We start from the raw sequence: 16414 nt of genomic DNA, 5'->3' as shown, positions 1-16414 counted from the left end.
GGTACCAAGTGACAAAAAACATCATGAACATGAATGAACATGAGAAACTGGAAAAATACCAGAGAAGAACTGGAGAAAAGCCTGGATAGTGAAGGTGACAGTGGTGCCTGGGGTCATTGGAGCACTCGGGGCAGTAACACCCAAGCTGGAGGAGTGGCTACAATAGATACCTGGAAAGACCTCAGACCTCTCATTCCAGAAAAGAACAGGAACAGCTAAGATACTGCTCAGGACCCCCAAGCTCCCAGGCTTCTTCTGGCAGAGGACCCGCGCTTGGGTGCAGAGGGTAATAATAGGAGGGTAATATATATATATATATATATATATATATATATATATATATATATATATATATATATATATATATATATATATATATAATTAATATAATTATTAGCCTATTTGTGTATTGGGAGTGTATTGGTATTTGTGTACTATACATCATCAGTGTTAATTTAGATTATTATATTTATGTTTTATTTTTGTTTCTTTTATACAAATGATTATCATCTCAACTCAAAGAAATCCTCCTATATTTGTGATCATTTTCAATGTATCAGATGAAAACAAACTTGACAGGTTTCATCTCTGCTGAAGGAAAAATGGGCCTGAAGCTTTAGGGTCAAACTGGAACCAGAACCTTTGGATCCCAGTCAGAACAAGGACACAAAAACGCACAAACGTAAAGTGATGGAGAGAAATGACTGATGAGATCACAGACAACAGCTGGACTCATGGTTGTGTTCGCTCAGATATCAGAGTAAATATACTCAGTTACTTTACAGATTCTGTGTTCTGATGGTTCTGCTTGATTTTGAAAAAAATGACACTTACTGCTTCAGGTCCTGGTTCCAAGTCAGTCACGGAGGGCTTTGGAATGCCTCTCTCGATCGGTCTCCTGTTGATCTGTCCCCACCTGGTTCGGCTCCCTGCGTCTGGTTCCGTTTATTTTCTCTGGATGGTGGATCTGATGTCGTTGGGTTCGCTGACACCTGTCTGAGATGAGAGAGGTTCCGGTCGTGCTCCCTGTCGGACCTGAACCTGGACCCACGCAGGGTGTCCTGTTGATTCTCACCGGAGCGCGATGAGGGTTCGGTTCTCGTCTGCTGGACCGAGCAGGTACGGTGCCGCGCGGCGCGTGTGGACGCGCCGGCGATGCTCGAGGACTTCAGGTGACCTGATACCCGCGAGCCCGCCGCTCTGTCCTTGGATCGGTGGCGCGCGCTCCCGTGTTCGTTCGCGCGCTCCGGCACGAGAGATGAGTGCAGGCGCGCGACTGGCGGAGCGCGGCGCGGGAACGACTCCGCGTTTAAGGATGCGTGTCACGTGATCACCGTGCCTCACAGTGCTCATCATGAATCCGTTCATTTGTTTGAGGCTTCACCTCTGCGGGTCTAATGGAGCCTCCAGCTCCTGAACTTCTGCTGAAGGAGCTTCGGGGCTTCGAACCTTTAAAGCTCTGCAGTAGAACCTGAGATTCTGCAACAATTTGATCATGATGGGAAAGACACAAGAAAGCTGCAATAAAGACGAAATGTTGCAAATTAATAAAGTGATGCAACCAAACTGTGATCAGCAACAGCTTTGTCATCTGCACAACAAAGTATGATCATCATAGAAATTCTTGTTCAACCCATTCATTCACACAGCAATCAAGGATGTGTACTCATTTATTTACATGTAAGCACGCACACATGCTAATGACTAATCCACAGTTTTTATGAATACTGCACTGATGAATAGGAAATGTCTGAAGTTCAGTTCATCTCTGTGATGGCATAGGAACAAAGCTTTTGTTTTCAGTCAGAAGGTCAAAGGGTCGCATGACGCCCACAGACACTCTGATCACCAGCGTCAAGCTACATTCACACCGCCCTCGACAACTTGCATTCAAGTAGCCACCTTTAATGAAAAGTAAACACATTTACATGTACATTTTGGGCACTTGTGTTCATGCGTAGCTACACACATTTTATGACCGTTTTCGGGCTCAAACCCGCGTTTAATTGACAGAAGTGCCAATCGTATGAAAATTGGTCATGGAGGAGAAATTAACATTGACACATTTGTGCCTGTTTGGAATTAAATGACAAAATATTTCATATATCAAAATAGAGCTGTGATAGAAAAAGCCTGGAGCAAGATTCACAAGATTTTGGCCCGCTTCAGTATTTTGCATCAACCCTCTTCCAACTTTGAGACCATGCGCTAGTATCAGGTAGCAACAGTCTAGTGTGAACACCGCTAAATGTGCGTTCAAGAACACGCGTCATGTGCCCGGCTTAATCGTAGCATCGTGCAGTCTAAAATTACACAACAATTTAAACTCAGCGACATGGTGATGCACAATGATGACAGTTGAAGGCGAAATATGAAACCAACTAAAAAATAAACACAAATTGACAACCAAATTTAAATCTACAGGAAAATCCTGAGTGAGGACAGTCTAATGAGATCTTCTCCCTTCTGACTTCCTGTGGTTCGGGAATGAGAAGATGGCGAGTTTCTGCCTCTGAACTTCTACTAATATCTTGACCAAAAGGAGTAACAGCTCCATGTGGATTGGGGTTCAATCCTTGGACAGAGAAACATAGAGTTTATAACATCGATATCTTTGAATGCTCTGTGTCTTATCTTTTATTGTCTTTGATTGTTGTAGAGACACACCCCAAGATCCACAAACAAATCAATTTTCTCTTGCAGCTCGTCTCTTCTGTTGTTTCTCTTGACAAACCTCAGGGTCAAAACACACAAAACACATAGGGTAAGAAAATCTAGAACCTAAAGTATCCAAAGCCAAACAACAGTGAGATTTAGATCAGAATGTTTGGATTTAATCGTGGAGTTTGAAGTCCATAAATGGGTTGGAAACTTGAAGGTTTGTCATAAAGAAGACTGTGAAAGCACCAAAAAACCTGTCCCAAATAGAGTGAAAATGGTGGTAAATATATTTGCTGCAGGTGAGTGGATGACTGGACAGGAAAAATGTGGGATAAAAGGGTCAAAATGACAAGGCAGTAATGGAAATCCTGACAAAACCTTTGGAGAAGCACATCAGGGGAGATTTAGTGAGATGTGAAAGTTCACCAAACTAGGCTTTGGCCCATCTACACACGTCAGACACACCGTAAGATAAATAAACTAGAAGCCTAGTCAGCCAAACTGAATTTATAGTCAATCAAGTCCTTTTAATATCTGATAATAATTTATTCTATTTAAAAATGGAAACCTTACTGCTTGTGTATCGTCTTCCTGGCTCCTTATTTTGACTGATTTAGTATTAAACACAGATGGTAGGTAACCTTAAAATTAAAAAAAATGTTGATGATGACAGCCTACACAATTCACTTCCATTATAACCTCAACTCTATAACTGTCTGATCTACTCATTTCCTCAAATAATGGTTTATATTTTCTTAAATATTTCAGCAATTATGTTGCTCCTCTTTACGGGTAGATACTGGCTGAAAAATGAGTAAACCTGTAGGGGGTCTCACATGTGGTCAACATGAAATATCAAGGTCCTAGACAACTCAGTGAACCTGTTGAACGAAAATGTTCATCCACATTTTTTCTATGACCATTCTGCGGGTGAGAGGTCGTAGTGAATACATATACAACAGGGTGTTCTCTACAGGGTGTGTAAAGGTGAAGTAGGTGAGATGCAGGCCCGTCATACCAAATTTTTTCAACCTCCCCCCAAACCCTGTGCAAGGAGCCCATTAGCACTGTTCATGTGATAAGTGTGTCTTCTTGTGTGTCCCCTTGCATCTTTCTTGAAAGCAACCTAACTGTTAGAAAGATTGTAACTTATATGGACATCCCATGGGCACCTAGGTATAATTTGCACACCCTATGCTTGCAACATTTGCTCACTGTCGTATTGTGGCTATGGGCCACAATACGACAGTGTCACAGTGTCACACACTCATGTTATCCTTACAAATGATTCACAGTACACTTACCACATGCACATCAATGGCACGTTCCTTTTTCATTAGGACCCTTGAAAGACACACCTGCGCTCCACTCTGATAATCCTTTGATTTTTTTTGTTAAATCGTTCACAGTGGTCTTTAATTGTGATTATGACGTTTTTATCAAAAATTTAAAAAGTTTTGTCACTTTCTAGGACATAGTTTCTGCAGAACGGAAGTAGTTCATTAGAAATTCACCTTAGAGTTGTTGGTGGAACCATTGGCACATAGTAAGCCTGCTAATACTTCCCATCATTTTTCTTTGTTCACACTCTGTCCCACTTGCTTACAACCCTCATAACCTAAAGTTAACATTAGCAGAGCAACAAAAATGGTGAGAAATATTGGAGGTATTAAATCGTACAGTTATAAACAGATGCCAACTGAGACAAGTAAAACAAAGAAAGTACATGGATCTATTTGTCTGCAGGTGATGAATCAAGAAGAAGCAGATCAGGGAGCTTGTGGCCCGCCAACTGTAGGTTCTACATCCCACCTACAAGTTTTATCCAATGCTATTTTTTTGTCTGCTCCTGATTCACAACGATTTGAATAAAGAAATATTCAGAAATTAAATTTAAGTTGAATTTTCTTTAACCCCCACCCTTACTTTGACCTGTTATTCCTACCATGACAAAGGTGGATGAAGGTGGAAAGATTTCATGTAATCCATGGACTCCAGTGAAGATCACAAATCATTGAAGAAAAATTGTTCAGAGCACTGTCTAGTGGGTCTAGATGACCCAACTCCCAACGGTAAAGTCCTTAGGATAGCACAAGAGTTACAAGTATCAGTCATCATCAGAAGAATACAGAAGACACAATTTTCAGCTGAGTGGGCCTTTAAGCTAGTTTAGGTCCTGTTTATCTGATAGATTCCAGCTCATCAGTGAGCAGTCTCAAGAAACGAGTTCATGCATTTGTAGCTTCAAGGTTAGACTGCTGTTCTTCACCATCTGGCTAAAACTTCTCCTAAAAGTGTTAGCGGCTCCACATCACTGAAACCATAGTTGTAAAGACCCACTAAGATGAAAATATGGTTTTCATGTTTTTAACATGTTCTTGTAGCATTTTTCTGATGATGGAGGACATATATAAAGAAATTTAAAAGTAAAATGGCATTTCTGAATATTTATTTATTCAAATTACTGTGAATCAGGAGCAGATTAAGAAATGCCTTTTGTAGCTACATGTTCCACTCCATTCTGATGCATCCACTTGTAGACAAAGTACAGACTGCATCAAGCTGGATGGATTACATTTGTTTAGTACACATTTTATGACCGACTGCATAAGGTAATCCACCAAAACATTCATAAATCCCTTTTATAGTCGAACATTTCACTTGGACGAAGACATCACCATTTAGAAGCAACATTTACAGTCGTGTATCCTATCATCGTATTTCATCCATGATGTGGTTACCATGGTTTCAAAATGCTCAGAGCAATTAAAAGATCAATAGTAGCAAAGCACTGTGACTGGTCAGTCTGAGATACGTTAATCTTCCACTCCGTCCCTGCTTCAAGAATTCAAACTGCCCTGAGGTACTTTTTTCCTTCTAGAACGATGCCATCAAGAGTTCATGTTTTACAAAGAGCACATTTTACATGACGTTTTTGCTTCCTGTAAAAAAAAGGGCAGCAGATCTATACCACTATGTTTTTATTTTATTTCAAAGAACATATTTGTGCTTGTTCACAATCCAGACTTCGCCTTTTCTCTACACATGTCTCAGTGACCTTATTTGGAAACACTGCCTGATGTTGATTTGAGTTCTGGAAGACCTACAGGGACTGAGAAAAGGTTTAATTTGTTTGATGATTGGGTTTTTTTTTTGTTTTTTTTTACTATTGTTCTGTTTTATTTCTATCTCAGGTCATGTTTTGTTGCTAAGTCATTCTTTCTTGGGTTTGTGTTATCTCCAGTCACAGTCACAACAGGTTACATTTGAGATTTTTGCATGGCTGTTTTCTGATAATCAATTAACTCAAAGAGCCCAATTTTCTTCCTCCTTGTCTCCTGTTTTATTGCTCTATGTTCTAAGTGGTTTCAAGTCTTTTCTGGGTTTAGTTTAGTTCCGTTTTAGAGTTTACAAGGCTTGTGTCATTTATTAAAGTTTAAAACCCACTCCAATCATATTTTGCTGTATTGTTAAAGTTTTCCCAGTGGACTTTTAATAATGATTTTGGAGTTTTTAGCCAAAACCAATTCTTCGCTAAGTTCTGGGCGAGACTGTTGGTATAAGACAGGTCTGCCCCTTTCCCCTCTCTGCGGCTGAGAGCCCTCTGTTTGCACACTTTCTATGGAGTTAATTCAGTCTCAATATTCAGAGATGCACACAACGTGTTTCACAAATGCACACGCTCTGATTCACAATTGTAATTTTACGCAAACGTGCAATATTAATTTGGAAATGCACACGTTGTGTTTCACAAATGCACACCCTGTGTTTCACAAACACACACGTTGTGTTTCACACATGCCCACTGAATGTTTCACACATGCACAATAAGTGTTTCTCACAAATGTGCACACTGTGTTTCACAAAAACACAATACATTTTTCAGAAATTCACAATACATTTTTCAGAAATGCACAATAGATGCTTCACAAACATCATTACTAGGTACACTTGTAATATGAACTTACAGTTTGTGCATATTGCATAATGTGCATTCACAAACCCACTCTCATTTGTGAATCTCCCCACATTTGTGAGAGATTTTTCTACGGTGAATTTTGAGACCCCCTTCACGCTGCAGGTCAATTAATGTCACCATGGGCTAATGAATCATTCAATCAAACTCATCAGTAAAGCAGGCGTGTTCGCTTTCAGCCAATCGAATGGCCCCTTAGACTTTCTCCACCTTCCACACATGTGACAAAAAGCCCCGCCCATCTTTGATTCTGTGCCGGACGGTCGTTAGCGTGTTAGCTTTAGCATGGCTCGTAGGTTTATTGCCATCGGTCGTCAAAAATTACTGGCTTTTGCAACTTTCCAGTAGACTGGGAAGCAAAGCAACGGTGGTTGAATGCATTTGACATTGAATCCAGCGAACTGTCTCCTGATGATGTGTCTCTTGGTGATGTTTCACTCAGGATAGTTTGCTAATACTCTATCCTTATTAGCCATGCTGCTGGCGTCCTTTTAGCACTCAGACAGCGGGTCCCTTCGGTCTGGATCATGAGAAGGTGGAGGAGAAAAGTCTTCAACTTCCACAGAAATTCTGAGGAGAAACTGGCATCACTTTGTACCACTCTCCATATTAAAAATGCAGCATGACTACGTTACCTCATGCCAACCTCCCTGTCAATCACAGATCAATTCAGCCCCCCCATTTTTTTCTCTCCATTCTTCAAATCTGGGCTGAGAGTCCGCCTCCAACTGGCCTGTTGTGTTACCCCTAAAGTTAGAACAGAGTTACAAGACTGATTTTGTTATTCCTAACTAGGGGGCTTTTGCATCTCCAGGACTTTAAAACTTTTCCGCCATGCTTGTGTGCTGTGCACCTTTAGTTCGGACATCAGTGTGAAAGCTGGAGAAAGTCTAAGGGGCCATTCGATTGGCCAACGGTGACATTAATTGACCTGCAGCGTGAAGGGAGTCTCATAATTTACCGTGTCATCTCTGATTATTGAGACTGAATCAACTCCATAACTTTCACACTACCCTAAACTAACATTAACGGAGCAACAAAAATGACGAGCATTATGGGAGCTATCCAGCCGTACAGTTTGGAGCCAGATGCCAGCTCAGACGAGGAAAAAAAAAAGTACAAGGATCTATTTGTCTACCAGTGGATGCATCAAAACGAAGCGGAGCAGGGAGCTACAAGCTTTTTCAAACAGCTTTTTATCTGCTCCTGAATCACAAAGACTTGAGTTAAATAGCAGAAATGCTATTTAAATCCAAATTTTCTTTACATATGTCCTTATTTAAAATAAAAATGCAGCAAAAACATGTTAAAAACACAATTTTCATCGGAGTGGGTCTTTAAAGCTTTTCTGATCAAACCACTCCTTCATACTTCAAACCCCCATCACGATCTTTTGCCTTGTAGAGATAGAACATACAACCCGACATATCTCTTAGTTTAGGGAACGCTCCTCTCAGTCATCATTTGTGATAAGAAAACCTATCATGCAGTCCTGTGAAGGAACAGCAATAGTTTTTCATTGTGTGGATGCAAAAATAATTTAGCCTAAAAAGAATTGTGTTGATCAAAAGAATACATTTGATTTAAATTATACGCTGATATCTTCTTTGTGGATTAATTCTTGTTAAATAAACTGAATTTACTTCAACATTTATATGGACTCGTTTTTTATCTAGAGTGGTATTTAGATGTCAAAACTGCTCACAGAACAAACAAACAAATTTACTGTGTCCCAATGACTTTGTTCTATTTACAGCTTTACTCAGATAATCATGTTGGCAGTTCACTGTTGATGCTCTTAATGGGTTTCAGCATCCAGCTGTGATAAAACTCAATGTATGTGTGTGTGTATGTGTGTAAGGACACTGTAAACCAGGCTGTAGCAGCAAAATAAATAAATAAAAAAGATCAACCTGTCACACTCAGCTCCCTTTTTTAAATCACATCACCGCTCGAAGCCAGCCGTTAGAGAAGGGTTGGCACGGCAACTGGGGATGCAGCTCTGGACCCTCAAACAGGGTTGCCACGGCAACAAGCATCTCCAGAACCTCATTACCTCGTGTCTCGCTCCAGATGTGACTTATAATAAACAACAACACTCACAGACTGACAATGTGTGCTAACACGCTGGACCTAGATTTGGTTCCATGAAAAAGCTCTGTCCACCTGCCTCAGGTTAGCGGTAACGTCTGATGCTGCAGGAGGACAGCTTGTCACTTCAGGAGAAGTTACAGTTCCATCTTTGCATTGTTCAGGGGCATGAGTCCATAGAAACACACACTGAGGCTCAGTGAAATCCTGATTAAAAAAAAGCTCCTCCTCCGTTGCGATGTCACCAGTATCTCCTTGGATTTCAGCTGTGAACTTGAAGTAGGACGTGTATAACCTCAGTGTATTATTTTCCTCTCTGGTGTTGGGAATCATGAGGAGGCTTCTCTTCACATTCCAGGCCACTGCATCCACACAAACACACACACACCAACACACACAGGAACAGTCTCACATCCTCTGGCCAACATTGTTGCGAAGTGCATGGACAGATGCATGCTGGGACGACTTTATAAACCAATTTGTCCCCGAGGGGTTGGTGTTACTGGGTTTCCCAGTGTGTGTGTGTGTGTGGGCATTTGTGTGTGTGTGCATGTGTGACCGTGTTACTGATGTTGTGGGGACATACTTTTGCTTACACACTCACACTGTGGGGACTCTAGCTTTCAAAGCTGTTTGTCACAAATTGTTGCATGTCAAGCTGCTTTTCCTGCAACCATAGATTACCTGTGGAACCGATCTAATTACCATATTTTCTACACTCTAAGGCGCACTGGATTATGAGGTGCACCGTCAATGAATGGTCTGTTTTTGAATTTATGACTCATATAAGGTGCACTGAACAACAAGGTACATTAAGTCAGTAGTAAGTCCGTCAGACTGTATTTACTGCGTTCATAGTAACTTATAGAACTTATTTGTAACATGCTACATGTTAGCCATGTTAGAAGCATTCTGTTGTCTGAGCTGTGGGTCATGACAACTCCGCCCTTTAAAGCCCTATTTTTACCTTGTTTATGTTGTAGGTGTGCTTTGGGGAGACTACTTTTGTAGTTCTTGTATTTGGTTTTTTGCCTTTTTTTTTAAAGCATTTTTCTGAGCCTCTCCTGGGGAGCCCAACGGTTTCAGCAGCAGCTCTGATGTTTACACCGGGAATCAGTTGTTGGCCTTGCGCAACTCTGCCCCTCTCTCCCTGCCCTTCTCTACGCAGAGAAACCAGAGACTCCCAAGAAAATACAGAGGAAACGAAGAGGCTGCAGGTACGGACGAAAGCTCCACGAGAGGAAACAAGGGTACAAGCCATTTATAGCATCCATTATTTTAGGCAACATTCGTTCCTTCCCCGCAAAAAAATGATGACCTGATGGCACTGACCCATCTACAGCGGGAGTGTAGCCTCATGTCTTTCACGGAGACATGGCTGAACAGACTGACGCCCGACTCAGTGATTTCTTTAGATGTGAGGCGGAGAGTGGAAAAAAGAAAAGCAGGAGACTAGGTGTATGTGAAGGAGTTTTCAGGATGCAGACGCGCCACCCGTAGTCCCTTCTGCTCATCAGCGGGGGCTTCAATCACGCCCCCCCCCCCTCTGCCATCCTCCCCACATTCGTCCAGTACATAATGATCCAGACAAGTGAGAAAAAGACGCTGGATTTACTGTATGCAAATGTTAGAGATGCCTTCATTCCCCTCCCCCGCTTGGACATTCTCCTCACAATTTAATGCATGAAGACCCAATTATTATTATCATGCACAATTATTTATCTATTTACTTTTTTGTTTGTTCTATCTGATATCTTGTGGGCTGTAGTCATACTGTGATTTGTCTTTTTTACTTTGAGCTGTCATGATGGGTGAATTTCTCGCTGTAAGATAAATAATGTTTAATTCAACTTGAACCCATACCTGTGTTTGCGTATTTAGAATACCTGCAACTCCCAACGTTTTTTGCAACTCGTAAAAAAACAGACTGAGACCGCTAAAACAAATGTGACTACGCTTACTCCCAACCATGATTTTAACATGTAAAAAAACACAGCCCGATGCTACTACATGTTAGCGTATTCACAATAACACCCAACCTTGTTTGCAACTAAAAAAAAGGACTGACATTTTGACAGAGCACTATGTGTCTCTAAAAACCACGTATACATCAGTCAACACAACCTAAATTACTCCATATATTAGGTGCTCCATATTATAAGGTGCATTGTTGTTGTTGTTTTTTAAATTAAGGCTTTTAAGTGTGCCTTATAGTGTGGTATAGATGGTACTTGTACTATAATTTCTAAATATAAAAACAACTGTTATGTTTTCAATGTGAAAATAAGTGCCTGTTATACAAATACTCTGAAAGAATAAGCTGTATCTAACAGCTCTGACCAAAATCTTTGTCAATAATTTTAGATGAAATATTTTTAACTATAGTTTTCAATTTTGGCCTGAGTTCATGCAGGACATTTGAAAAAAGAAGCATTTAAAGTCTGACATTTAAATTACTTCTAAAATTGCACACTGCACCATAATTGAGCCCCCGGTTGCCTAAACATGATGGTGCGAGGAAAATGAGGTAAAAGCAAAAGTACCAAGAGGCATTTCTGCACAGTTTTAAGATCATGACAAGTGTTACCAAACCAGGGAATCTAGACTCAAGGGAACACAATGTGCACAAATGCGACCCACTAACATACCACGGTCACCATCGCGCGCTTAGCTCTCTAACTGCACGCCTTGTTGATCACTGATCTGCTCCCTCGGCTAAAGGCCTTTAGAGATTTGGGGTTGGAGACAATTCTATGTTATGCTTTCTTGGTTGACATCTACCTAAAATTATAATTTTATACGTTATTGGCTCTGATTCTGTAAACTCATGAAGGAAATGAGCAGTCTCGAAAATCAAGCTTTATATTTTTCCTCTGGGAATAATAATATTCTGGTTTTAGAAAACCTGCTAGCCAGGTTTATCATAGAGCAAATACGGAAATCTTGATTCTTTGTAATATAACTAAATGTGGGTGAGCTATTACATCAGGGGCAGACATGGTGCAGGGGGTGAAGCAACCAATCTCTGGTGTCAAGTGCAATTCCTCTATACCCAAAAGGCCTGTGGTGGAACGAGCAGAGGCGGATCCACTCAACAGGCTGGAGTCAGCACACTCACAGGTTCTGGTGCACTTCTCCTGCAGTGTGCACACATCTGAACCCAATATTGCAAAACTGAAGTGTTAAAACAATTACACAATGCTGCCACCCTCAGTTTGCAGTGTGAATTACAATGATGTCCTATCTAAAGACATGTCAAAGAGTAGGAGGTTTATTTTAGGTTATTATTCAAAATAAGTCAAGCAGATGCCCTGCGACAAGCTGACGACCCGTCCAGGGTGTACCTCGCTTTCGCCAAACAGTAACCAGGTTAGGCTCTGGCACCTCCAAAAGGGCTGGTTAAGATCATGGATGGATGGATGGATGGATGGATGGATGGATGGATGGATGGATGGATGGATGGATGGATGGATGGATGGATGGATGGATGGATGCCTACATTTATGCAAATAAAGTCTCAATTTATGAGAAGAAGGTTGTGTGGTTTTTAGAAAAAGACATTTGCAAGAATAAAATCATAAATAAATGATTCAGAGAGTTGTAATTTTACATAGAAAAAGTTACGCTTTCTTGAAAACAAAGTTATTGAAATGAAGCGGTATATTAACAAAAAAGGACACCAAAATATGCAAGAATTTTGAGCATTGTGATGTCCATCCAATTTCTCTGCAACAAAAAAAAATTTTTCCTTGTAAACTTTTTAAAGCAAACATTTACTACTACAAAACAGGCAGACCGCTGGATCTAATTGCAAAAGGTTTATTAGCTCAGCTAAAAGTCCACTATGCTAAATCGGGCCCAGGCAGGCAGGGGTCAATAGTGAGCATGTGTGCATCAGAGGAATTAAGAGAATAGTCAAGGTCCAGACGAGAGTTCGAGCAGGCGGCAGGCAAACAGAGTCAGAAACAGGGTCAGGAAACAGAAGATCAGGTCTTGATATAACATTCGGTAATGCAGGAAGAGTGGCACAAACAGCACTTCGCACTGAGTGAGGCTCAGTACAATGTACAATGAAATTCAGGTGTAGCATCCAAAAACTGTGTGTTGGGGTCGCTGGAAAATGTCCCCCTCTGTTCTACACGTGTTTCCTTCCTTCCTCACAACATAAGTAAAAGTCTCTGGAAACCTCTCTCCCACTATGTTGATCCCAGCTTCCGTCATCGCGTGTTTTGCTAAGGCAGCATGAGAGGCCATTCTTTCTCTTGAGAGGTGTCCCATGGATATGAGTCATGAGCGAGGGCTGAACTTGATGTAATTGCTTGGTGAGGATCGACGGCCAGCATGCTCTTTAGAAGGTCTAAGAAGACATGATGGTCGTCCTCCTCGTACAGAGGAAAGGTGTCATGATGAAACTCAGCCATGGCATCAAGGTCTGGGATTTCATTCAGTCCTTTCACCACCTCCCCCATGGCTTCACTGTATTCAGATGGCGTGTTGAGCCTCAAGCCGGGTTGACTGGATTCCTCCTCATTGGTGAAAAAGTCATGTGTGAACTTTCCATAGTGGAAAAGGTCATCCTCAGGTAAACCCAGCAGCTACACTAAGCCTCTGATTGTGGATTGTTTAGTTCTTCGGTGTCAGTGGCCAAACCGAAGTCAATGAGTTTTAACTTGAGGGGGTTTATGAGTTGGTTGTCAAACATGATGTCTGGTTTGATGTCTCCATGCAAGACGTTGATGCTTTCAAGGCCGTTCAGAGCTTCCAGCATCTGCCGAGCGATAGCTCTGATCTGACACAGGTAAGCCGATGGGAAAGACCTCTTCCCTATAAAGTCCTCCAAGCTTTCATCCAGCACTTCGTACACCGGGCACATATAGTCTTTGTATCAAAAAAAAATCATGAATCCTCTCTCCCAGAGGCTTTGGGTAGGTTTTCAGCAGTGGACACCTCTCGCGTACCACAAAAAGCCGAGTGTGTCCCAGCTGCAGCACAGCGCAGTTTGCAGATTAAGCTTACTTCCTAAAATTGACCAAACTTAGAGAAACATGGCTCTCCGAACCATCACAGACTCTTCTATTAAACTTAGAATTGTTGGTCTGTACACGGATGACAGCGGTTACAGGGGTGGGGAAGTAGCTAGATTTTGTCATAAGTTAAATTTAGATGAATTATTCCTAAAGTGAAACTTGCATTGCTTGAAGGAACCTTCATTTGAGTTCTCTTGCACACTATTAAGAAAATAATAATTGGCAAGACATCGTCCTCCTTCTTCTCGAAAGGTTGATTCAGTATTTTATCTACAATTTCATTTTAGGCATATCCAAGGGATTGATTTTGTTTAGAGATTTGATTTCGATTTTGGTCTGACCCCTCAGATTCAGCTGAACTTTTTCCAACTCTCAATCTCTTCTTGATTGGAAGTTACTCACCCAAATAAAACTGCCTCATCTGGAGTCCTTTCTGACAGCCTTAGTGATCATTCAATCAATTACTGCAAATGGAAAATAGCAGCCCCTCATAAACCTTCTATATTTATGAAAATTCATAGTACTGCATTTTTGAACACACATTTATTTTTTCAGGATCTGCAAATGATAAATTGGTAAAAACTGAATTTTATACCCGATACTGAAGCTGCTTTGAACCTTTTCTACTCAAAACTGAATCAAGTTATTGATAGACACGACCTTGGATCTCTGTTGAGGTTAAAGGACATCATTAACCTTGGGTGAATGGTGACCTTATTAAGCTTTATAGACATAGGGAAAGAGCTTAGTGTGAACATAAACACTCTAAACTACCTGGGATGTAGTCTGTAGAACTCTGTAGAATGCCTGCGTTATATGTGTACGACTTAGACAGGAAACGCTAAAGCAAATTGCTATAGCAATTGTTTAGCTAATGACTTCAAGAACCCAAAACAATTCTGGAGAAAAATCAATACATTAAGTCATGCATCTGCTAGCACTTTATATAATATGATAATCAATGAAGAAATTGTCAATGATGTACTTTAAATTTCAAATGCCTTCAGCAAACATTTCCCCCAATCACCCGTGGTTCAATCCTGTCTATCTCTCTGAAACAAATTACAATTCCCAAACATCAAATGGTTTTTTGTGTTTAAATGAGTTAGTCCAGCAGATAGGGCCATAAGTAAGCTGTCTTTTAGTAGCGATTCCGGTCCTGATGATATTGAGACCAAGTTAATCAAATTAGCATCTTCCGCTTTATCCACTCCACTTGTTAAACTTCTTAATCTGTCCCTTTCTACTTGTGTGATTCCACTTACATGGAAATACGCCAAAGTAATTCCATTACATAAAGGTGTTGCAATTTGAATACTTATCATTCCATTTTAATCATCAACAGTGTTGCTAAAGCTTTTGAAACAATTATTTTTTACTCAATTATCCAACTTTCTTGCTTCAAATGATATCCTTTCTCAATAGTCAGGTTTTCTTCAACTACTGCTCTTATTAAATTTACCAAAGGCATTTATTACAACTTTGATAATCACACGTGCACAGTCATCATCTTTTTTATAGACCTCTCTGAAGCATTTGACTTGGTTTATCATTTCCTTCTTTTTGATAAATTGATTGCAATCAGTCTTTCTCATTCATTTCTTCGTTGGTTGACTACTCATTTTCAATATAACTGTCAGTGTGTGTGTCAATTTGAGTTTCGATGTCAAAACTGAGAACGTTTTCAAACTGCATATTTTCCCCGTGCTCCTGATTCACCACAATTTGGACAAAAAAACACTCAGATATGCATTTTTTATCTTAAATCATTTTATATATGTCCCATAAGAATATGTTTCAAATACCAACAACAACATTTTTATTGGAGTGATGTCTTCCTTATGAACCAATCACTCCATAAAGAGATGGACAAATGTCTGTCAATAAAATTCAGTTTGAGAGATGTGTCATCTTTATATGTGAAATAAAGGGATGAAGTTAATAAAATTCACTTGCAGTGAACCAAACCTGTTGGACACAAAGTGCAATTATTTTAGAGAATCACAATCTGAGAAGACAGAGGAGAAGTGGCACATCAGTTGGACTTTTCAGCATCACTGTGAGATTAAACGGTTTTTTTTTTTGATCTGATACCTTATTTTTGCCCTAGACATGACATCTACATTCTTAAAACTCTCTGAAGTATGAAAGTGTCAGTGCTCTGTTAGTTCATCACAATCACATCCACTCATTTCCTTCTTCAGCTGTGCTTTATTTTTATAAATTATCCTGCTTTTGATCTCAGGTTAACCCTTGTGCTAACTTAGATGACCCCACCCTTACATTGACTTGTTCTCCCTACCATGACAAAGGTGGATAAAGGTGGAAAGATTTCATGTAATCCATGGACACCAGTGAAGATCACAAATCATTGAAGAAAAATGGTTCAGCAACAGTGTCTAGTGGGTCTAGATGACCCAATTCCCAATGGTAAAGTGCCTGGGATAGCACAAGGGTTACACTCCGGTTGTGTCTGAATTCTCTCACTACTTCCCGGTCAGTGCACTACATAGGGCGTTCACCATGTTTCTAAAGGTGTCTGAATCTTCAATTCCAAATTCTAGTGCCAAAAAAATTTCCCTGAAGTCTCAGGAAAAAACCAGTGAGCATTGACACGCTTTTTTAAATCAATTTTTTATTTTTGTTATTATTTATGTAA

The 16414-nt window shown here is 40.4% G+C and overlaps 1 protein-coding gene across 3 annotated transcripts in view; it reads right to left on the bottom strand.

Annotated features, from left to right (window-relative positions):
- The window catches only part of LOC101175170 (glutamate receptor ionotropic, NMDA 1), an 87737-nt gene extending 86464 nt beyond the window's left edge, over positions 1-1273 (bottom strand). Inside the window, exon 1 of one of the 3 annotated variants that reach the window (XM_011479595.3) lies at positions 835-1273. In XM_011479595.3, coding sequence (XP_011477897.1) covers position 835 — 1 coding nt within the window. In that variant the 5' untranslated portion in view covers positions 836-1273. The remainder of the gene's footprint in view (positions 1-834) is intronic. The other 2 variants (XM_011479596.3, XM_011479597.3) reach the window with 2 other exon arrangements.
- Positions 1274-16414: the final 15141 nt, after the last annotated feature.

This window comes from Oryzias latipes, chromosome 9, assembly GCF_002234675.1.
Source record: "Oryzias latipes chromosome 9, ASM223467v1".
Classification (NCBI taxonomy): Eukaryota; Metazoa; Chordata; class Actinopteri; order Beloniformes; family Adrianichthyidae; genus Oryzias; species Oryzias latipes.
The sequence above is the reverse complement of the archived record's forward strand: the minus strand, read 5'-3'. Positions and strand labels throughout refer to the sequence as shown.